Source organism: Neovison vison, chromosome 1, assembly GCF_020171115.1.
Source record: "Neovison vison isolate M4711 chromosome 1, ASM_NN_V1, whole genome shotgun sequence".
NCBI classification, from domain to species: Eukaryota; Metazoa; Chordata; class Mammalia; order Carnivora; family Mustelidae; genus Neogale; species Neogale vison.
Genome location: NC_058091.1, coordinates 12,868,430 through 12,892,268, shown reverse-complemented (window position 1 = coordinate 12,892,268; position 23,839 = coordinate 12,868,430). Strand labels below are relative to the sequence as shown.

Sequence of the window (23,839 nt, the reverse complement as noted above, 5' to 3'; positions counted from 1 at the left end):
CTGAGAGACGTACAATATATCATTAAATACTCAGGGGACATACCTCTGATCCAACCATGTCTATGATCTACCTAGGAGCGTTGTATTGTTCTTACTGCTGCTAATGGCTGGTGCTTAGGTCTTCACAGGGCCATAAAATGAACATCCAATTATAATGGAAGAAAATGATAAACAGAATTCATAGGACAACAAAAGACCCAAAGGGTATAAGCACACAGCAACATTCAACTTACACCTGACCCCAGAGCACAATTGAGAGTTTTCCCAATCCCTCCAGAGAGGGTAGTGCTGGTATGTTAACCACGTGCCTTTATGGAGCTTCTGCATAAAGTAATGTTTTAAAATCTCCCCTTTGCGTTTTTATGTAAATATTTTTCTACATTATAATATCGTATTAGGAAGCACTAGGTTATTTATCATATTTTACCAGATTGTAGAAGGAGCAGGAAAAAGATTGCCAACAAAGACCGCTGGCCTGTCTCATGCTAGAAAGTGAAGCCAAGTGCATCATTTCCGCCTCCCTTGTCTTCTGCAGCACAAGGAATGAATTCTGTCTGACAATCAAGTGTTTCCAGTGCATTTGCTAGCCTTCCTTTCAAGAGTCTATCTTAGTATTCTTGGGTAAAATAACAGGACTTTCATTCCCTCTACCACATAAGGCACTTTACAAACTACCTCAACTAGCTGCCAAGGCTTTGCCAAGGAAGAGGAAAACTATTTTTATTTCATAAAGGAGAAAAAAATGGAGATTCTTGAAAAACAGTAAGGGATCTTTCCAAAATGTAAATCAGGGACGGAGTTAGGAACAGAAGTTCAATTCCACATCGCGCAGGCTTATGCGTTTCTAGACCAGTCTTCTCAAACTTTAATAGGCAATTGACTACCCGGGCTCCTGTTACAATGCAGAATTCCAGACTGGCCGAGTCTGGGATTACTTCGAGCTTCTAAACTATTAACAAGCTCCTAGGTGATACCGAAACTGCTAGCCCATGGGCTATGGTTTGCATAGCAAGGCTAGACTGTCCGATTTGTCATGCAATACCAGCTGCAACTCACTGGAAGAGAAAGGGACTGGAGTTAAAAAACACAGGGACTCATCCAGAAGGAAGCACCTACGTTCTCTGTGACCCTTTACCCCTGTTGGGCTAGCTCAGAATGTCTCAGAGGTCCAACTAGCAAACTTTCTCTAAACTTAGGTCAATGTAATACAGAGATTGACTCAAGAAAGAAACCGATTTTTTTTTAATAGGATCTTTCTTGGTGACCTTAGCAAAGAGGCAAAGCAGCATTCTAACTAATGGTTAGAAGTTCACTCCTTTCCAAGATTATGCCAGATGAATGTGCTGCTCCCTTGCCATCCTCCCACGTAATCCACCCTATTGTCTGCCTCTGACAGGGCAGGCATGATCCCGTAGGCCCAGAATTTGGCTGTCGAGAACACTGTATGCAGATTATCTCTTTAAACGCAGTATTTTCAACTTTGCCTCCCCCACTATCTTATTTTTGGTGTTTCCTTGTGCTTTCTAGAACGTGGTTTTTATTTTCTATTTAGAACATAAGTGCGGAAGGAAATTCACATACCATATTTCATATCAGAATTTGAAAGGAATCCTTTTTGAGACTGAAAAAGTCTACATGTTATCCCAAGGAAGACAAGGTTAGCTCCCAGCCTTGAAATACTTGGAAAGGTTTATGTAGAAAAGAGTATTCCTTGCTTATGTGGGATGTTCGAAGCTTTTGAGAAAGGAAAAGACCATGGAAGGCACTTATCACAATAGGATAACTACATAGTCATTTCGACATTATGTGTAGCCTTTAAAACTTTGCAAATATTAATATTAATAGAAGACCTGATGCTAAGAGATTCAAAAACTTTTACAGGCTTCCTCTAGTTAGTGATTCTGACAACTCTCCAACATGACAAAAGACAGAATCATACTGACAGACAAGTTTGAATTATGTAACTAAGATAAATCTGGATAAATGATTTTAATAGTAAGGATACTACTGATCAAGAACATTACCATGGTAGAATTTTGAGAGACTGTCTGGTTTTGCTGCTGGTGGAGACAACCATCAGGTACTGAGTTTTTAGTATGTAAAAGCTACCATACTGACTACTGTACCAACACGACTTCACTATCTTTCTAACAATCCTGTGAAAAAAAGTATTATTAGCCCTGATAGAAGGAAGAGACTGTTGAAACATTAAAAACTTTGACCAAACCCACAAAGAGAGACATAGGTAATGACTCAAAACCCACAGTCTTAAACACTATGCTGTACTATAAATATATTTGATGAATTGTCTTTTGAATAAAGCCCAATGAAGAAAGATTTCAAATCAGGCAATAGACAGCAATTGAGATGATAGCCACTTGGACCAGACAAACCAAGGCTCAGATCCATGCTCCCACTATTCTGTCTTCCAAAGGAAAAATCCCCACCCAGAGCCTCTGTTTCTGAGGTGGCCAGGTTTTATACTGCAAACTCTATTCTCACAGGGCCATAGAGCACCTGATCAGGAAATTCATAACCTGGTCAGCAACCTAGGAGTCAGGCTGAATAATCAGATTCTCTGCTTGGTGTTTGAACAGGGCACCTAGGGATAATCTAGTTCTAATCAGTAGTAGAAAATGAGTCATGGTCATGGTAGACTGGGCTCTGTATAAAACAAAGGCAGAAAAGCTTAGAAACGGAAAATAGAATGTTGGAAGAATACTAGTTAGGAAAGAGAGAGTCAAAACAAAACAAAAAAATGGCAGGTAAAAAAATCCTATTAGAAATCAGATTGTGAAGAACAACGCATCCAAGTATAAAGCCAGTACTTGTATTTGTACTCATTTAAGTCTGAGAGGAGAGTACTTTCACTTTGATTTCCCTCATTTTTTGGTATTAGATTTACCTTCTCCACCAGAGTCATAAACCTTTCTTCTCCTGGGTATTTGATGCTTCTATTAAGTAAGCTGACTCAGTACTCTTCTACCATATTATTGCTTTTTGATAAGAAGAAACCTAGTCTACTGGACAATCTTAAATGTTGTTTATTATGATTATTATGATTATTATTATTGCATCTTATGGCAGTGATTTTTAGAAATAATCTTAGGTTGAGTCCGTGGTCCAAGTATCTGATAAGCAGCTCTACATTCTTAAAACAAATATTCCATTTGTTTTTAAAATGTATTTGTCCCATCATAGGAGCACCTAGGATTAGGTGAAATATTTAATGTAGACATAAAATTTCTATATCTGCTCACATCCTAAGAAAACAAAAAAACAAGTATGCAAAAGTGACAAGTATGCAAAAAAGGCATTTCCTTGTTGGTTTTTTTTTTGTTTTTTTTTTTAATATACTTGCAAGGTAGAGGATGAACGAGAGTTTAAAAGGGGGAAAATAGCTGGAAAATCGCCTAAATTCAAGGATCCAAATCCAATGTACTGTAGATAAACATGTCAACGTTGGTTCCATAAACTGCTGAGTCCACCTACCATGTGGATCCATGATGGAGACAGAGGAGCACAAAATATAAAAATGGAAGACGCAGGAGGAGGGAAGCGATGGAAGGAGCAGTGAGGCAAAAGAAAGGAAGAAGTTAACCTACTTTAATCTCACTAAACAGAAACGAAGGTTTGGAGCAGATAAATGCTCTTAACTTTTTCAGATGGCACTCTCTTTTCCTTACCTCGATGATTATCATCTGGTGTGATCTATAATTACTTGAATAACATCCTTCTTTTTTCCTTATTGGAAACCCACAGTGTACATATTTAGAGTTATGTATTTAATTATGATGTTAAATTCCTACTAGCAAACCTTTTCCCAGGAAATGATACCAGTCCCTAAGAGTTGCAATTATATTTAGTAACATGAGAGACTGAATATGCTGGAAAACCTATAAGTCATCCTTGACTCCTCTCTTCCCCTTGCACATTTGATCCATTCATTTACTCAGTTCATCTATCAAATACTCTCAGAATGTTCACCGTGTGCTAAGGCAGTGTATTTTAGAGACTAGGGATAGACTAAATAGGCCAGAATCTTTCGTGATTTTTATACTCTTATATTTTATGTGTATGATATATCCTAAATTTTTTTCTGCCCCTGAGCCATTTCACTGCTCTCAACTTAATCCAGGCCATCATTTCACTGTTGACATATCTCAACAACTACATACATCATCTACTACAGCTTCCTAATACCCATTTTCCATATAGTGAGAAGATATGAACAGACACTTCTCCAATGAAGACATACAAACGGCTATAAGACACATGAAAAAATGTTCATCATCACTAGCCCTCAGGGAGATTCAAATTAAAACCACATTGAGATATCACCTTACACCAGTTAGAATGGCCAAAATTAACAAAACAGGAAACAACATGTGTTGGAGAGGATGTGGAGAAAGGGGAACCCTCTTACACTGTTGATGGGAATGCAAGTTGGTGCAGCCTCTTTGAAGAACAGTGTGGAGATTCCTCAAGAAATTAAAAATAGAACTTCCCTATGACCCTGCAATTGCACTCCTGGGTATTTACCCCAAAGATACAGATGTCGTGAAAAGAAGAGCCATCTATACCCCAATGTTTATAGCAGCAATGGCCACAGTCGCCAAACTATGGAAAGAACCAAGATGCCTTTCAACGGACGAATGGGTAAGGAAGATGTGGTCCATATACACTATGGAGTATTATGCCTCCATCAGAAAGGATGAATACCGAGCTTTTGTAGCAACATGGACGGGACTGGAAGAGATTATGCTGAGTGAAATAAGTCAAGCAGAGAGAGTCAATTATCATATGGTTTCACTTATTTGTGGAGCATAACAAATATCATGGAGGACAAGGGGTGTTAGAGAGGAGAAGGGAGTTGGGGTAGATTGGAAGGGGAGGTGAATCATGAGAGACTATGGACTCTGAAAAACAATCTGAAGGGTTGGAAGTGGGGGGGGGGTGGGAGGTTGGGGTACCAGGTGGTGGGTATTATAGAGGGCATGGATTGCATGGAGCACTGGCTGTGGTGAAAAAATAATGAATACTGTTTTTCTGAAAATAAATAAATCAGTTTAATTTAAAAAAAAAAACCATAAAGCACATCATAACAATCCCAAGCTTTCAAAATCATTCCATTGCACTTAGAACAAAGCCAACTACTACCCACTTCTCCAATCCCTTCCTATTCTTCCCCCACCACTCTATTCTAGCCACACTGGATTTCTTTTGGTTTCCTGAACTGCAAAACTTATGCTAGTGCTAGAGCCCTTGCATCTTATTTTCTCTCTGTATGGGGCACTTTGCCAGCTATTGTTTTCATATGTAAGCTGCTTTGTGCCATTTGGCTCTCAGATCACCTTTTCAGGGAGGTGCTGCCCAACCAGTCATTTAAATCAAGGTCCTTCCTCCAACTCCCCATTATTATATATTCCTACCTTATTTCCTGTGTAGAACTTACTCATTACCAGAAATCATCCTGTTCTTATATTTACCTAATTGTCTCCCTTCCCACCATAATAAACATATATTCCAAATTATAAATTCTATGCAAGAAGGCTGTTGTCTCTGTTATTATTCATGCACATTTCTCCAAATGCCAACTGTGTCAGGAAGATAGTAGATTCTCAATAAGTATTTGTTAAACATTCATTATTTGATCAAAATGTTCACTCCTGATCTCATTCTTATCCACTCCACCTATCCTTCTACCAAATAAGCACAATGAACTAATTTTGGAATTGGATTATGGAAAAACTCAATAAGTAAATTATACTTATTAAATTCCAATTTATCTAGATAAGCTAAAAGTAAAAACATATATTATTTAGCTAGTTAAGAAAAAAAGAGGACACAAACTACTAATACCAGAAATGAAAGAGAGGGACATCACTACAGATCCCACTAAACACTGAAAGGATAATGAAAAAACATTATGAACAACCCTATGCCCAGAAATTTGATAACCTAGCAGAAATAGACCAGTCCCTTGAAAGACACAATCTGTCATAACTAGCATGAGAAAAAAATAGATAAATGAATAAGCCTATCTCTATTTTAAAAATTGAAATGTTAATAACCTTTCAAAACAGAAAACACTAGGCCCAGATGGATTCATTGGTGAATTCTGCCAAACATTTAAGGAAGAAATTATACCCGTTGTCTACAATTTCTTTGAGAAGACAGAAGCAGAGAAAACATTTCCTTCCTCATTCTATGAGGCAGAATTACTCAAGAACTAAAATCTACATTACAAGAAAGGAAAACTATAGACCATCATGTCTCATGAATGTAGGTATAAAAGTCTTCAACAAAATATTAGCAAATTGAATCCAATAATGTATAAAAAGAATTATATACACAAGCAAGTGGGATTTATCTCAGGCATGTGAGGCTGAGTTAATGTCCAAAAATTAATTAACATAATCCATCACATCAACAAATTGCAGAAGAAAAAAAAATCACATGATCCTATCTATAGATAGAGAAAAACACTTGAAAAATCTACAATGCATTTATGATGAAAACTCTCAGTAAATAGGAGTAGAAGAGAATGTTCTCGACTTGATACAAGAGATCTACAAAAACCTAGAGCCAACTTCATAAACCATGAGTAACTTGAAGCTTTCTCACTAAAATCAGTAACAAGCCAAGGATGTCTCCCCTCACCACCCCTTTCCAACACTGTACTGGAAATTCTAGCTAATGCAACAAAAAATGGAAATAAAATGTCTAAAGATTGGAAAGGAAAAAACAAAACCATCTTTGCAAACTACTTATATGACATTCTGAAAAGGCAAAACTAGGAAGATAGTAAAAGATCAGTGATTGTCAATGGGGTAAGGGGTAGGGTAGGCTGAATAGGTTGGGTACAGAGGATTTTTATGGCAGTGAAAATATGATACCATAATGATGGATACACGTCATTATGCACTTGTTCTAATCCACAGAATACACAACTAAGAGGGAACCCTAATGTAAATTATGAACTTTGGTTGATAATGATGTGTCAGCGTAGGTCAATCAGTTGTAATAATATCCTACTCTGGTGGAAGGAATGTTATTAATGGAGGAGACTATGCATGTATAGCGATGGAAACAGATGGGAAAGCTCTGTACCTTCTGCTCAATTTTGCTCTGAACCTAAAATTGTTTCAAGAAAGAGAAAAGTCTACTAAAAAATTATTTTTCAATCTTGTGCTTACTATAGTTGTGTAGTTTTAAGAAGATAGAACTTTATTTGCTTTGGTTTTAATTAGGATAGCATAACATTGTAGGGAGAGAAACTAGAACTTAACTTAATAGTGCAGGAAAAGACCTCAAAGGCTTTAGATCTTACCCTGATGAAAAGAGTCTCCCTGGAAAACTGACCTTTGAATTCTCCTTTCTAGCTGCAAATTCAGACATGTGATGGTATCTTCACAGGATGATTAGAGAAACAACTCCAGAGTAGCCAAAAAGGGACAGAAATATAATTATAGGATTAAAAAAAAAAAAAAGGAACCTGACACCGTAAGATTAGAAGCATTTCAAAGAAACACACAGGAATCTTCTCAGAGCAAATAGTGTAAACTGTAGGAGACGGTTCTCGAGAAAACATGTAGATTAGGGGAAGTCATCTTTAGTTTTGTGTAACCATATTGCTAAAAGAGATTGCCATAGCCACTGTCGTTTTCTAAGAAACCTATAATCTTTCTCTATAAAGATCATGGTTCCTTAAATTATGTCACTGACCTTTTGTCATTGATCTTTTGTGAATTCCATGCAGACAGCTGAAAAGGTATTCACTTTGAAATATTTTTTAAATTGTGTGTGTGTGTGTGTGTAAGTTTTTATTTAAATTCCAGTTAACAAAAATACAAATGCTTCATGAATTTGTGTGCCATCCCTGTGGAGGGACCATGCTAATTTTCTCTGTATCATTTCAATTTTACTATGTGTGCTGCTAAAGTGAGCACTCACTGAAATTTTTAAGAATTCTTCTAAAACTAGGTTTGGGTACAGAAGAAATTAAAAGTTAAATTACTCTTAAAACTTTTTGTTTGCAAATGGTCAACAGTGAAAGTACTACATAACACAAACTCCAAGTATCAGTCAAGGAGGTATGCAGAACCTGCACATATTTACTAGGAAAAAGATATGAAAGTGAATCAACTAGGCAATTAATTTAAGAAGCTAGCAAAGGTCCCACAAAATAATTCTAAATAAAATGAAAGATTTCATAAAGATAAAGCAGAATTATATTAAACAGATAATAAAAATAATGTGCAACCAATAATGCCAAAGACTATTTTTTAGAGTAAAAAAGCAAATAAACTTCAGGCAAATCCTGATCACACAAGTAAAAAAAAAAAAAAAAAAAAAAAGGAAAGGATAAGCTAAAATGGTCATTATATAAAGATATAAAGATAGGAAAATTTATCTAGAAACAATTAAAACAACTTCCAACCATAACATAGGGTGACTAGTGTGAGGCAAATATGAAAAAGGAGCCCCATCTCTTCACATCAGCAATAATAATTATAAAATATAATGGAATTAAAAGATTCCATTCACAAATGCAAGAAAAATTATAGAACGTCTAAGAACAAACTTAATAAGATACATGCTATACTTATAAGAAGAAAACAGTACTTAAAAATCATAAAATGAGTGGAATGGGGAAATATACCACGTTCATAGATGAAATGATTCAATGCTTTAAAGGTAGCAGTTCTCACCAAATTAATCTAAGCAAATTCAAAAATTTTTTTTCAAAATCCCAATATGAGTTTTAAAATTAAGCTTGAAAATCAAATTGAAATCTTACCTAAACAGAGTGCTAAAGACAGTAATGTTCTATTGAATAATAAAGCATACTGTAAAGGTAGACTCTAATACTATACTGACAAAACTGAAGTTAAAACATCAGTGAAAGACTATAGAGATTACAGAAATAAGCCTATATATATATATATACATATATATATATATATATATGAATTTTGATACTCTAAAAGTGGCAATACAAGTCATTGGGGAAAGAATCTGTTTAATCATATCAGGCAATCAATAGTCACTAAAAAATAACTTAGAGGCTTCTGGGTGGCTCAGTGGGTTAAAGCCTCTGCCTTCAGCTCAGGTCATGATCCCAGCGTCCTGGGATTGAGACTTTCAGGCTCTCCGCTCAGCGGGGAGCCTGCTCCCCACCACCACCCTGCCTGCCTCTCCACCTACTTGTGATCTGTCTGTCAAGTAAATAAATAAAATCTTTAAATAAATAAATAAATAATTTAGATGCTTATAATCATATATAAAATGAACTAGTTACATGACACAAATTTGCAGGTAACCTAACAGCATTACTTCATGACATCGTCTAGGGATCGTTAGACACTGGGCACGCAGCAGACAAAGCAGGTGGTAGATCATCTATGCCTGGAGCACGCTGTTGAGGTCAACAATTATAGATCCAGGATTTTCCCAATAGTAAATATTTACTTCTATTTTGAGATTCCCTCTCAAATTATAGTTCGAAAAATAGGACTACAGAGAAATCTTCCAGGGACTAAATTAAGTAATAGAGATACAAAGACCAAGATCAGTCCTCATCCTGATAGGTGAGCTATCGAAGGCCTCCAGTCTCTACTTTATTCCTCTATCCACCACCACCCCACCTACTAAAAACGTTTCCTAACTCTTCTAATTTCCTCTGTTCCCTTACATGCTTCTACCCCACATTCCAGAGCGACATAATTTTTCTAAAGTATAGTATCTCAGGTATTAGTTCAGCCTGACTCTTGTTGGCTTTTCATGACTTTAAAATAAATTGTGATCAATAATTTTAAAAGTATATTATGAGTACCTTGATTAAAAATAGTCATCTATTTTCTAATGAAATAAAACTGACCACTAGCCCAGCATTCAATGTTATCCAAATTTCTTTTCCATCCCTCCTTCCCATGGCTCCCCTCTCTGTAGGCAGATCTTCCCACTTGGATCACAGATTATTTAGATGTGATTTTCCATATTTTGAGTTCCTGCTCTCTTTTAAATCCCTTGAATACCTTCTATCTCTCTGTGGCACTCACTTTACTATGCTTTCTTTTGTTAAATGAGTCTTATTCCTCCCGCTCTCCCCATTAAGATGTTAACATTTTTTAGTCCAGAAGTTGTGTCTGGTTCATCTGTGTCTTCCTGTTAGGACCAAGTGCATGAGGACATGTTAGGTACTCAAGAAAATAAGATGAAGTTGAATGGACTTCTGTATTCAACTTTTTTTTTAATCTTCTTGCTCCCTAAAGAGGCATGCTGCATAAGTCCTACAACAGCAGCTGAGTTAGCTACCTAAAGTAATACGGCATTCATCCTGTTTGCACTCAGATTATGTGCAATTTTTGGTAATATTTGCTGACTCTTAAAATCTGGCTCATGTATGTCACATTCTTAAGATATCGTGCATATTCCAGTATGCTTGTTTCTTCATTAACAACGCTTTTTATTCAACAAGATTCCCAGATTGATTCTGAGTGGACTTGTACTTAAGCATTTAATAACATAGAGTTTTCGTCTCATTAGTGGTTTTTTAGCTTTCTAGAATCCAGGGTATGGTCACTCCATTCATGGCCTAAGTATAATCAAAATTGTCTCCACATTGTCAGCGTAATGTAAATAGAGACATACAGGGGAGTCATGATCACATGGGCATAAGTAAGAGACCAAATAACTTCTCACAGAAGAAGGAAACAATATGGGGTAAAATTGAGCTGAGATGAGTATTGCACTAACCCCATCACCTCTTTTCCCACTATGCTTAGAGGACAAATTCAGTGAAGAATCAAGAGAGCTATGGAACTCTGGAACTCCCAATGCAGAAAGGCAATGGAATGCAATTAACACCCTGCATTTTTTTTATTAGCTTACACTGCAGGGAAGAAATGTCTAAAAGGCTATTTAAATTCAGTATAAAAGTCTATCAACCACAATTTTAATTGCATAACTGCAAAACATTTTTCTCATTGTCGAAATAAAAAGAAGGCTGTAACGCATGTTCCCTACTTGTTTCAGGACTCCATTATTAACCTTTAAGAATCTTTTCTAGGAGAAAAGCTTCTTTCTCTAGCAAATGCATCTTGAAACTGGGACTTAACCTAAAATCCTAACTCCTGTCGTGGACCATGTCGACACTTCAATCCCTGTCATAAAAACACCTTGAACAATATTTCAAACACAGGACTGTCCAAGCTTTTCTTTTTTTAATTGGCAGCTAAAAAATAATTTTTAGCAGTCACAGAAATGAAAAGCTACCTTGTTCTCCAGCACACCAATATACACATGTAAAAGAATGCATAATATGCTGTCTGATTACTCAAGAACAAACCATAGCAAACGCAAGAAAAGACCAGGTTGCTGTTTCCATAGCAATGACTTTATGTGGTTTAACTCTTCTGGGAATTTAACCAAATCCCCAGCAGCAGGAGAAAATCATCAGCAAAAATTTTGTGACATATGGCAACTGCCAACATATCAGTGAGGGGAAAATAATTTTATTTTCTCTTTCTTTCTACTGAAAGGAATACCTTCATGTCAAGCTGTTGGAGAAAGCACAGAGATTTGGTTGGTCACCCTGCACTTAACTCAAAATTTTAAAATATGAGGTTTCTTCTTCCTTAGACTGAAAGAGATGTTGGTCCCCAGCCGGCTCTGCAACTCATGCATCCCAAAAGTGACTTGTGGACAAGGACAAGAGGTACTTAGATATTCCTGTGACTCGCAGCTTATTCATCCTAAAGAAAACTCAATCTGCAGGGTCATCCCTCGGGAAAGAATGCAAAAGGGAATTTATTTTCTGTTTTGCTTTTAAAGCCAGCCTCATCCTGGGGCAGTGTGTGTGTGTGTGTGTGTGTGTGTGTACATGACAATTTTTAGTTCTACCTATGGCCCAATGATTAAAGTAAGAGTTTTTCACAAGCAAATAATAGATGTGGTACTTTTCATGATTTTCTTTAGTTCAAGCAGCCCTGTATCTCGAAGACTTTTCCAAGTATCAAGTTAGAGGCTGAGCAGTTCAAGATACTTAAGGGCTCTCTTCATTATGTCTTCATAAGAACAAAGACAGTGGGGTGGCTCAGTCAGTTGAGCAAATGACACTTTGGTTTTGGCTCAGGTCATGAACTCAAGAGTGGTGAGAAGGAGCCCTGAATCAAGCCTCAGCTTGCACTCCTCAGAGAGAGTGGAGAGGTGCAGAGGGAAAAGCAAGTCCTCCCTCTCCCTCTGCCCCTCCCCCTGCTTGTGCTCTCTCTTTCTCTCTCTGTCCTCTCTCTTTCACGCTAAAATAAATAAATAAACAAACAAATAAATAAAATCTTTTTGAAAAAAGACTAAAGATTGTGATCAATATGCAATTAATATCCAATGAAAATGATTGTCTCACAATGGGGAAACACCTCCAGTGACAAGGAATACATTACTTTCCAAAAAAACCATTCAAATTTGAACCATTTTCAACATTAAAAGAAGTTTCTTAGGCCTTTTTGCTTGAGTTTCTATCCTCATGATCTGCATTAGTTTTGTACTTCCAAGGAGACAGATTATGCCCAACATTTCTGTGTGGGACAGCACCTCTCAAACCTTAGGCCAGCTCACGTCTCCTGTGTTGCATCCATCAGAGCCAACCCATGACCCCCTGTACTGCTCACTGTGCTCTTTCCACCCTGCCCCCTACTCCACCCCCTTCACTTCTAGACAAGAGTTATTTCACCAGTGACTTTTCACACTCCACTTTTTAAAATGTAAAGTAGATCACTGGCCTAAATTAGAGGTACTAAACACAAATGCCATAGCTTCCAGGCAGATAACTCAGCTGGATGAAACATCTTCAGGTAAGGACACAAGGAGTGAACAATTGTGATGACTTAGAGAATGAATTCCCAGCCTGAGCATTCAGATTTGCATATTTCAAAATACTGAATACACACACACAACTGGGACTACAACCATGGTCCTTGGTTTAAATTACCCTGATACCAAATGTTAAATTAATAGGGTATGTCTGAGAATTTGAGGACTTAAATAAACTTTCCCTGATTACGCTAGAGGGGAGAGTGGTCATCTGTGTCTTCAGGCCATTCTGGAAAGACAGCATGAGAATTTCACTGGTCAACTTTCTTTCAAAAGTACACTGAAAAAATACAGCAAAACTCGGCATTATCTTGTTGCCCAATATCTTGTATCAGGCAAGTATGTTTTTACACCCTAGTAAATAAGGTAGAAACCATGCAAAAAGACACATCATGACTGAAAACTAATAATAAAAAAAGTTCCACTGAACAAAAGATAAAGACCAGTTATCACAGGGTATGAAGAAAGCTCACATTATTAATTTCTATACTCCATGAACTGTTTCCTTTGCTATAAGACTTAGAATATTTCATTTTTTCTTTTTTTTTTTTTCCAGGAGCATAAACCGTGCTCTTCTTTGTGCTTGAAAGTTCTAGCGCTGCCTTCCAAAGTGCATATAAATTGTCTGTCTCCCTGTTAACCACACAGACACCTTCAGGAGTCAACTAACGAGGAGTCAGACCTTTTCTGTGGTTGATGCCCAGGGTAGGTGGTTGCTCTCCATTTATTTGGAACCACAAGATACCAATCTACAAAACCCTAATCTAATCACCATAAGCTCCAGGGCATAGGACATGGGACCAAAAATGAGTCAAGTTTTTCCTCAGATTGGTAGAAAATCACATGTCTAATAACTGTAAGCATGTGGCCAGTGACACTTCTGTGGGTAATTAATGGCCCTGAAGTTGGAGCCTTCCACATACAAACTCCGACAGAAGCATCCTTTGGCCTCAGCCCCACCTGATTGCTTAATTATTGAATCATCATCCATGACTTTCAACATACTTCTTATTACAAATTAGAGTTCTAGATCCACCCACAAATATTCATTCTCTAGCAAAGAGTAAACAACTTCTTGGTTTACCTCTGTCTACCGTCTTGGATCCAGCGGGCTTGTCTGGAACAATCAGATGGTCCAGGTTGCTATTCAGTGAAGACGTGTCATCACTAGACAAAGAGTTCAAAAATCCACTTTCTGATGTGGCAAAGCTGTTTTCCAGAGCCCTGCAACTGTTTGCCTCTGAGGGTGTAGATGAGTGAACCTGCACAGCCAATGTTATAGACTGTCCCTCATCATCGGCCGTGGCAGAACTATTCACCATGTCGATCCATGACTGTCTCTCTCTAGATAAGGAGGCCAAACTGCTGTTTGTCTTTATTGTACTTTCCGAGGAAGAGGAAGAGCAAGATTTGGGTGAAGAGGAAGATGCCTGCTGTGCAGCCTGTTTCACAAATAAAACCAAAAAGAATAAAATAAATCATGATTAAACGGGCATTCTCTATCTTCCATTTTTAACAGAGGTATTCCAGGGTTTCAGAAAAAAATTATTAGTAACAAATTGTTTTAAAAACCATTCACAAGTTTTGGGCCTTCATTTTTTTTTTCTTCATCTGTTTTACCAAATGTAACTCAGAATAATTGTTTTTTGTTTTGTATTTAACCCTTTTTTCCAAATAGCTGAAGACACCATATTTAACTTTTTATCTCTATGATAGGGAAATAGCTGCACTGGCCTTGCATAAGACCTTAATTCTTATACTTCACGTGACAATTATTAGTACGATCCCTTTTTATTCTGTTTGAGTTAAATTTGCTATGAGGGGAAAATTACAATTCTTAAACTTCATTACTTAATTTGAAGATTCTTTAACAGATCACAGCAAAGTTTATTATAAAACGGTTACAAGGACTTGGTAAAATACACTGACAGAGAACTGGTCTGTTTCTATTCTTTATTTCCAGTATTTGCCACAAGGAATGCAGTTAAGATTACATTTAAATTTAAATTTCATCCTACTTCTTATGGATCTACAACTGCAAGTTTAATTGACATGCCGGGGGGCTCAGTTGTGTACCATAATGTCTTATTAAAAAAGATACCAAAGAAACCTAAACTAGTCTTAAAAAAGAATCAGAAGAAAATTGTGTGATATTTATATTCCTATGGCAAGAACTATGACTCCGTTGCCCAAAACCAATTTGTATAACTTTGAATTCTTTGTTTAAGGATCTGAAACATCTCCAAACATGATTTACCCTATTGTTCAGTGCTCCCTAGAAATGTAAAAGTTCCCTTTGGGAGATTCTTTGAAATACTGAAGGATACTTTGAGGAAAAAGTAGATTGTAATCAATCACTGAATTCTCACTGATTGAGCAAAAACCCTTGAGAAAGGTAATTAAGAGAGAGAAAACAAAAGCTGAAGCCAGATAAGAAGCAAAATATTAACTGAGTAGAAAGCATGGATTTGGATAAAGTCCATACATTTCTGTTCTCCAATATCATATATATATTCTTTAGCACATACCCAGCAATAGCTTGTAACTACATAGGTAAAATCATGTTAGCTCATTAGTTCTTTAATAATTTGAAACCTTTAATAAACATTCACCAAAAAAGATAAGAATCCATTGCAAACTCTTAATTCACTAAAGAGAAACCAGCAATTGTACCTAGACTGAGAAGTAGGCTGAGGTTACAGGGATCTTCTGAAAGCAGCTCCTAACATACAATGCAAGAATGAATAAGAGTCCTTGGTAAAATGTTCATCTGCTCGTGGAGAAAACATCAGTGCAACATCACCAATCACCTTCTCTTGGAAAGGACTTCTTTTATTCTGAGATTTTATCCTAGTATCATTTTGATGATAAAATAATATGACTTCTTTTGGAAAATGGTGATAGTAGATGTTAGTTTTGTCTTTTTAAGGTTTTTTTTTAATGTCCTACAAAGCAAAATAAATATCTGGCAACTATATGTTGTTCCCTCATTTTTCATTTTCTTTATCAATAAAATCCAAAATCAAGATGACAGAGAAACCATGTTCTCTGGGTCATCATATATCTCCAATGGCAGATGAAACAGAGAAGACATTTTATCGTTGAGATTCATCAATTTCAAGCATTCAACATTCCAACGTGGTAGGAAAAAAAAAAAAATGGTTAGTAGGAAGAAGCCAAGGAGCAAAGTAGGATTTTTCTCCCCAAAACCTCAGAATCATTGCGACTAACTCAGACGGGTTGATTTCCATCTAGTATGTTCCCAAGAATTTTGTAGGTTCTAAACTCTTGAGTTCTGATGGGAAAAGCCTGCATTTACCCAATGTATGCTTAGTTAGCTAAATACTAGACATGCACTGTCAAATAATCAGTAAATCCACTTTTTAGAAGCACGACATTAAAATATCCAGTTTAATACACTATTCATCACATGCACCTTATTAATAATACATTTGTACAGACATGAAAACTTTCCATTCAAGAATGTGTCAATGAGTTTGCAAATCAATTGCCTTAAATCATTCAGATCATTTAAACAACAAAGAGATTAAAGATCTATAACCCACTAAATAAAATCTTTGTTATCTAGAGGAGATAATGCACAGACCCCAAGCTGTCCAAATAAATGCCAAGACTTGTTTACTCATTAGAATGATCTAGAAAATAAATACTAACAAAAATACCATTCAGAACTAGTCCCAACACGTTCCCCCATTGTGAGCTATTTTAGTAAAACTTGGCTTTGGTGGAGCCAGCATCCTTTTTTTGAAAAGAGACCAAGTGCAAGCTTTCCCTGTTGTTCCTGTTGATATTACTGTAATTTGATTAGCAAAATGGGCTATTTGAGCAAAATCCTGTGCACATAGCTGCTGTAGTACTTTTTCCATGAACCTTTTGGGACTTCAAAACTGCTTAATGGACTAAGGGAAAGAAATGTTTGTAGAGCATCAGAAATTTCTGTGAAGCATAATCCTTTTGGACGTACTACTCAAACACAACTCAAATGTTTTCAATCCATCATCTCTTCTCTTGCACCATGTAACATGTGGAAATTTGATTTTTAAATGGAAAAAAGAAGAGTGAGCAAGGAAAAAACAAGGAATAACTAGAGGGACAAAAAGAGAAAATAAGAAAACAGATGATGTATATCAGTCCAGAGGGAGTTTTTATTAGAAGAGAGATTAACAAAATAATAATCAAAATGATCTTGGAAAGCCGTCACAATGGAAACGTGCTTTATAGGTAATATAGTGCTAAATCACAGGTCATTATTTCTACCACGTGTAGCTAACAATAGTCACAGTCAAACAGAGAACATTTAGCTCAGTGCCTTCTATGAACTGTCCATGTAATTAATATACTCACAAAAGTTCTCACTGCAAATCTAATGAAGGCAGGAAGAAGTGACAGTCTCTTATGTACTAACATAAGCCCATCCTCCAGTATCAGTTGAAGGACTGCCTCCTCCAAGAAGACTTCAGTGGGCTCAGACCAGGTGGGTAGCTCTGTATGGTACTCCCAGGCTTCTTTCTATCATACCAGGTGGAATGTCACTTTGTCAACTAATTCTATAATTGCTGATGGACTTACTCTTTTTTTTTTTTTTTTGGTAAGATACTTGAGAACAGGCTGTTCTTAACTATTATTTTTACCTATTTTTTACATCTGTGCCTGACATACAGTTGGTAACAAATTAATGTCAATACAAAATGGTCTAGAAGAAAAACAGCCTGGAGTAGTTCAGTCTCTTATGGACAGACACCCCAAAATTCTCTGTAGAATTGCTACAAATGATTTATCCTAACCCCAGGATCTAGGAGTGACTGTCACTGATTATAGTGCAAATACTCCCACAAAATATTTTCATGATCTCAAACAAAATTATTATTTTATCTATTAGAGGTTAATAATTGCACAGCGGTTCATTTCAGAATATTTGAGTTTTAAATACTTTACTTTTTAATGATAATACTTAAAGACATTAAAGATCTAACTTTTAATGAAGCAACTATATGATTAAGTTAAAAAATCAATATTGCTTTTTCCCATTTTCTTCACGAATTTGCATGTCATCCTTGCACAGGGGCCATACTAATCTTCTCAGTATCATTCTAATTTTCGTATATGCGTTTTCAAAGTGAACGCTCTTTTTCCCATTTAATGTATATTTTTAATTTAAATTCCAGCTAATTAATATGCAGTGTAATAGAAGTTTCAGGTGTAGAATTTAGTGACTCTACACTTACTTAAGATATCTGTATTTATCAAAGAAGCTTAACTCAAATGTTGATTAGCTCTAAAATCTTTTTCTTGGAATTGTTTAAAAACACATATTTGACATAGGGAAAACAGTTTAAGATAGCCACCAACATTCTGTAATTAGGATGAAGTAAGTCAGCATATAAATGTTAAGCAACATTAATCAAAGTATATTTTTTAAAAATACAGGAATAACTTAAGATTAAACATAATGAAACCAAATGAGGGAAAAAAAAGGAACATATCCATATGGCTTTTCTTCTCTTTTACTGACCACGTTAATAACAGCAAGCCAGTCAATTGCTGCTAAACCCTAGGAAGAACTATCTGTATTTCTGCCATATGCTAGTAGAAGCATTCTTCTAAAAACCCAAAAACTTGTAGAGCACACACCCCCATCTGACCCCCATTTGATAAGGTGGCAAAGGACCTGCTCCTCTCTCCAATCCCTTTTAACCAAGTGACCTTAAAGAAACCACCTCACCTCTAAGTCTTATTGCTTTGACTTTTTCTTGCCACCATTACTCACCCACTCCCTACCCTAGTCCATCCTCCAAAAAATAACAGAGTGCTTCTTTTCTTTTTAAGATTTTTTTTTGTCCTCTAAGATTTTTTTTCCCAATTTATTTATTTTTAGAAAAACAGTATTCATTATTTTTTCACCACACCCAGTGCTCCATGCAATCCGTGCCCTCTATAATACCCACCACCTGGTACCCCAACCTCCCACCACCCCGCCACTTCAAACCCCTCAGATTGTTTTTCAGAGTCCATAGTCTCTTGTGGTAAATATTGATTGGTTTTAGAGAGAGAGAAAGAGGGAAAGAGCGTGCAAGCATGAGTAAAAGGAGAAGAAGACTCCCCACTGAGCAGGGAGCCTGATGTGAGAGTCTATCCTGATGTGGGAGTCTATCCAGATTGGGGACTCATTCCCCATCTGGAAAAAATGGAGCTTTTTTTTTTTTTTTTTTTTTTTTTTTTCCAATAGCGACATAGTCTGTTCTCTGGCTGTATTGCATTTTGTTAGCTGGTCCCCTTTTGATGGGCACTTGGGTGGTTTCCCAACATCCTTCTGCCTTTTTTGGCACCTGAGTTTAATCTATAGGGTAAGTTCCTATAAGTGGAATAGTTGACACAAACATGTGAGTGCTTTAAATTTTTTATAGACAGTCAAATGGCCAAAATGGAGGCACCAACTTAACTTACAATAAGGAGAGACCCCGTTTCCCCACATTCCTCAGCAACCAACAAAGTTTGCAGACTTTTTACTTTTGCCTTATAAGTAGGAGGGGAAAACCAGAGCCAGGGCTTGCTTTCAAGCCACAGCTCCAAGCCCGTGGTTTGGCCCCCAGCGCGAACTCTCTGTGGGTGACACCTTCCCCTCCCCCAAAACAGGTGAGCCAAGAGTTCCTCAGCCTTCTGAGTCAGAGCCCCGTGTGGAGACAGTCTCCCTGCCAGCTGTCTGCTCAGGGCAAGTCCACACAGCCCAGCTATAATACAAGGCAAATGATAACAACTTGAAAAAGGTCCCCCCTGCCTTCCCAACCCCATAAAAATAGGAACATACAGAGTTCAGTAGAGGGCAGAATTACGTGATTTAGAGGACAAGGAAGCTCTAGTGAAGGAAGTCACATCTGAACTGGAAGCAATGGAACTGGGGTGGGAGCACGTGGCTCCTACCAGTGGAGAAACTTTACCAATGCAAATGCAACAGCAGAAAAGTCTGGAAAGCTTTGGGGAGACAGCAGACAGTGTACTGGGCCACCGATAGAGGAGAAATCAGCAACAGGACTGTAATGAGAGCTTGAAATAAACCCAAGGGCCTCAAATACCACACTAACAAGTCAAAAATTAATTTGATAAGCACAAGGAGTCCCGGGACGGTCTTGTGCAGGTGAGTCAGTACCATCAGAACCACACTTCGGGAAGACTGATCTGGACGTGGTTTTTTTGTTTTGTTTTTTTGTTTGTTTGTTTGTTTGTTTAAGAAAGAGAGATTGGAGACAAAGAAAGAGAATTGCCTGCTATTTCTAGAACTCCAGCAAGACCAATTATAGGACCCGTGGGAATGGAAGGCATGATGGCTTCCATGGCTTGTGATGGACTACCAGAGGAGTCTGAAATGAACTGCTGAAGCAAGGGAAAAGATGTAAAGGCTAATTTTAGAAGTTCTGAAATCAGGTGCACCTGGGTGGCTCAGTCAGCTAAGTAAGCCTTGAAGCCTTTTGGTTCGGTTGTGATTTCAGGGTTGTAAGATTGGGATTGCATTGGGCTCCGTGCTCAGCAGGGGATCTGCTTCTCTTTCTCTCTCCCTGCTTCTCCCCTCACTAGGGCACTCATTCTCTCTCTGTCTCTCTCTTTCCCTCTATCAAATAAATCTTTTTTAAAAAAAAAAAAGAAGTAGTCTTGAAATCCATTAAATGTTCAACCATAGAGCTTGTGATAAATCTTATAAAGATGAATTTTCTTTCTACCTTTACCTGGCTTGTATTTGTAGCCACTGATAAATTTTTCATACAACTATCTCAGTTGTGAGCATTTCTAGTATATGATACCTGTATCAAAAGATCGAGTGACATTTAGTAAACAGCTGTGTGAGATTCATCTTCCCAAAACTAGTTTGAATTTCTAAAACTGATTTTACCCATTTCTGTGTTTCATTTTTTACTTCCTCCTTTGCCACTGGCCAAGGGACAATTGTCAGCAGTGTTTATTTTTATTTATAGCTTCTTCGGTTTGCTTTGGTGATTTCTTTCACCATGTAGAAAGAAAAGGAATTATACTTCCAAAAAGCACCAAAATAAGAGAACGACCATGCTAAGAGAACGATATGCAGGCACTCTTTGAAGCTGGTGTTTATAAATATTTACCTTTGCTGTTTCTCTCCTATCTCTCCTGCTGTTTCTATCCCACTGGGTGGTCCACCTTCCAACCAAATTCAAAAATCTGTCCATTCCATTTTTCTATTATGCCCTGACCCCAATCTCTCACACTAGATCACGGCAACCCTCCCTTGATATTTTTGCTTCTATCCTACCCCCACCTCCCAGGGTCTCTCCCATAAAGTAGACTGATTGATCCTTTTAAGATGGAACTGATCACATCACTCCTTTGCTCAAAACTCCCAAAGGCTCCCTAAGTCACTCAAACCATTAAAGCCCTTAACGGGCCCTGGAGCCCTGGGTGTGATATGGCTACCACTACCCTCCAACCTCAATTCCTGCTATTCTCACCTTAACTCACCCTGCTTCAGCCACACTGGCCTCCCTGTCCTGCTCTCTACTCACCAAGGAGATCTTGGCTCTAACTCTTCCCTTAGAGAACTCCTTCCCCAACATCCGCCTGACTGTCTCTCACACTACCTTCCAAGAGTTCTGCTCAGACCTCTGCTCTCACTTGGGCTCTCCTGGTACTCTGTTCATGACCACAATCCCACCTCCCACACCTTATCTCCCCATACTCACCCTACTCTATTTCTACTACACAGCAGATAATGTACTTAGAATGGTGATTATTAATTATCAGTCTCTCTCAACTCAAAGCTTGACTCTGGGAAGAAACACATTATTGTCTTTATTTACTCATGTGTCCCAAATATTTAGAATAGTGGCTCTCAACAAAATTTGTTAAATGAATGAATAAGTATACATAGATCAAATTACCAGACAATGCTTGTCATAATTAAACTTAGAGACAAAACATGTGTAACCACTTTTTATTGACGGCTAAGCTTTTAAATCACTTTGTAACTTATTACTGAGTTTGAAATGTGAATGAAGTCAGTTCCTTTTTTGTTCGTTTGTGGGTTTCAAAAAATCATGGATTTCAAGGAATCAAGGATACTGATTTCTACAGAGAACCTTCCCAAGTGAAATATACAGGGTCCCAACTACGCTATGCCTTTTTAGTAAGCCTGTCAAAGGTCCCATTTCTAATTGCTCTGTGAATCAGTGGATGTCCTTTAAACTCTCCATCCTGTGAAGTCTTCTCAAGAAGAAGCCTCTTATTCACTCAGAGAAGACCCTCATGCCTGGGTGGCTCAGTGAGTTAAGCCGCTGCCTTCGGCTCAGGTCATGGTCTCAGGGTCCTGGGATCGAGTCCCGCATCGGGCTCTCTGCTCAGCAGGGAGCCTGCTTCCTCCTCTCTCTCTCTGCCTGCCTCTCTGCCTGCTTGTAATCTCTGTCTGTCAAATAAATGAATAAAATCTTAAAAAAAAAAAAATAATAAAGACCCTCATAAAAAATAATAAAGACTGTTCTTTATTCTCTTGAGGCAGGTGGCACCAGCAATTAGAAGCAGAGGTCCAGGTCGCCTGGGTGGCTCAGTGGGTTAAGCCGCTGCCTTTGGCTCAGGTCATGATCTCAGGGTCCTGGGATCGAGGCCCGCATCGGGCTCTCTGCTCAGCAGGGAGCCTGCTTCCTCCTCTCTCTCTGCCTGCCTCTCTGCCTGCTTGTGATCTCTCTCTGTCAAATAAATAAATAAAATCTTTTAAAAAAAAAAAAAAAAAAGAAGCAGAGGTCCAAACTGGTCTACTGTTGACATCTTACAGTTTGTAGCAATTAGAATGACTGGACACTGAATTACATTTTTAATTCAAATTCTAATTTTGGGGAGATAATTTCCCAGAATAGCATTATTTTATATTTTTGAGTCATCATTTCAAAATGAAAGCTCACTACCCAAAATATTTTTTTTAAAGCAAGAACTTAGAGAAAAAAATTTTTTACCTAGGCGTATATAGCTCAGTCATGGTTAGCTTATGCCAGATTGAGCCAAAACAGTAAGTCGATTCATTCTCTGGAAAAAAGTTACCATGAATTTTTCAATTTTCATTTATTTCAATAAAAAGCTTAAATGTTATTTTAACCAAGTGTCTTGCATGTCTGTTTTTCAGAAACAAGAGGAAACAAAAACAAATCTGCCTGGAAAATATGTGAACAGGAGGAACATATTCTGTTTCTAAGGAAAATAAAATCTAACTGTTCAACATTTATCTATTTCCAATATATTTCTTTAGAAAAAAAAATGTTAGCCTTAGTGGCCTTCCAGAAAAATGCTCAACTTAGAATTTTAAAAAAATAACATTTGATTAATGACTCAGAAAATCCTATGATTAAATTCAATGACCTAACTTACTGGTCTCATATACATCCCTTCATTTGTTTGTTTTGAAACAAGCATTCCCTGAGCTTCTACTGTAACATCAGTTAAGACTCACATTGTATAATTCAACTGAACTATGATCCCTCATCTAAAAAGACAAGTTGGTTGCTTTTACTTTCAGTAGAGTTCTACATGCCTGACAATGCTTTTGGTAAGCTGTGATACTAGTTGCCACTAGAATACTAAAAATCACAGTATTTTAGAACTAAACTGAATCATATAAAGTGTCATGGGGGACAGACAAGTGGGAAGGAGAGAGAATTTCAGGAAAAGAAGGATGGCGGACTGACCAAATCATTGTGTGTCACAGGTTAAAATGGGAAAAAGACAGAGAAGAAGAAAAGACAAACATAGAAATGGAGACAGAGAGAGAGCTAGAAAGAGAGAGAGGGAAGAGAGACAGGGACAAAGAGAGAGAGAAACAGAAAAACTAAACAAAAATAAGTGCTTCTCTATTAAACCAAGGTGTGTCTATTTAATCTTTCCTAAATTCAGAAGCTGATTTTAGAAGAGGAGAAAGACTCCATTAAGGGCACATTATGAA

General features: G+C 37.3%; 1 protein-coding gene, 1 non-coding gene and 1 pseudogene across 8 annotated transcripts in view; all 3 read right to left on the bottom strand.

The window, feature by feature from the left end:
- IPCEF1 (interaction protein for cytohesin exchange factors 1) overlaps positions 1-23,839 on the bottom strand; it is a 178,299-nt gene that overhangs the window by 17,005 nt on the left and 137,455 nt on the right. For all 7 annotated transcript variants that reach the window (XM_044243551.1, XM_044243560.1, XM_044243598.1 and 4 more), the window contains one exon: positions 13,958-14,315. In XM_044243551.1, the coding sequence (XP_044099486.1) occupies positions 13,958-14,315 (358 nt within the window). The remainder of the gene's footprint in view (positions 1-13,957; positions 14,316-23,839) is intronic.
- LOC122897678 lies at positions 7,846-7,952 on the bottom strand. Its single transcript, XR_006382590.1, has one exon. It is a non-coding gene; the product is annotated as a U6 spliceosomal RNA (small nuclear RNA).
- On the bottom strand, positions 17,898-18,018 carry LOC122897812 (annotated as a pseudogene).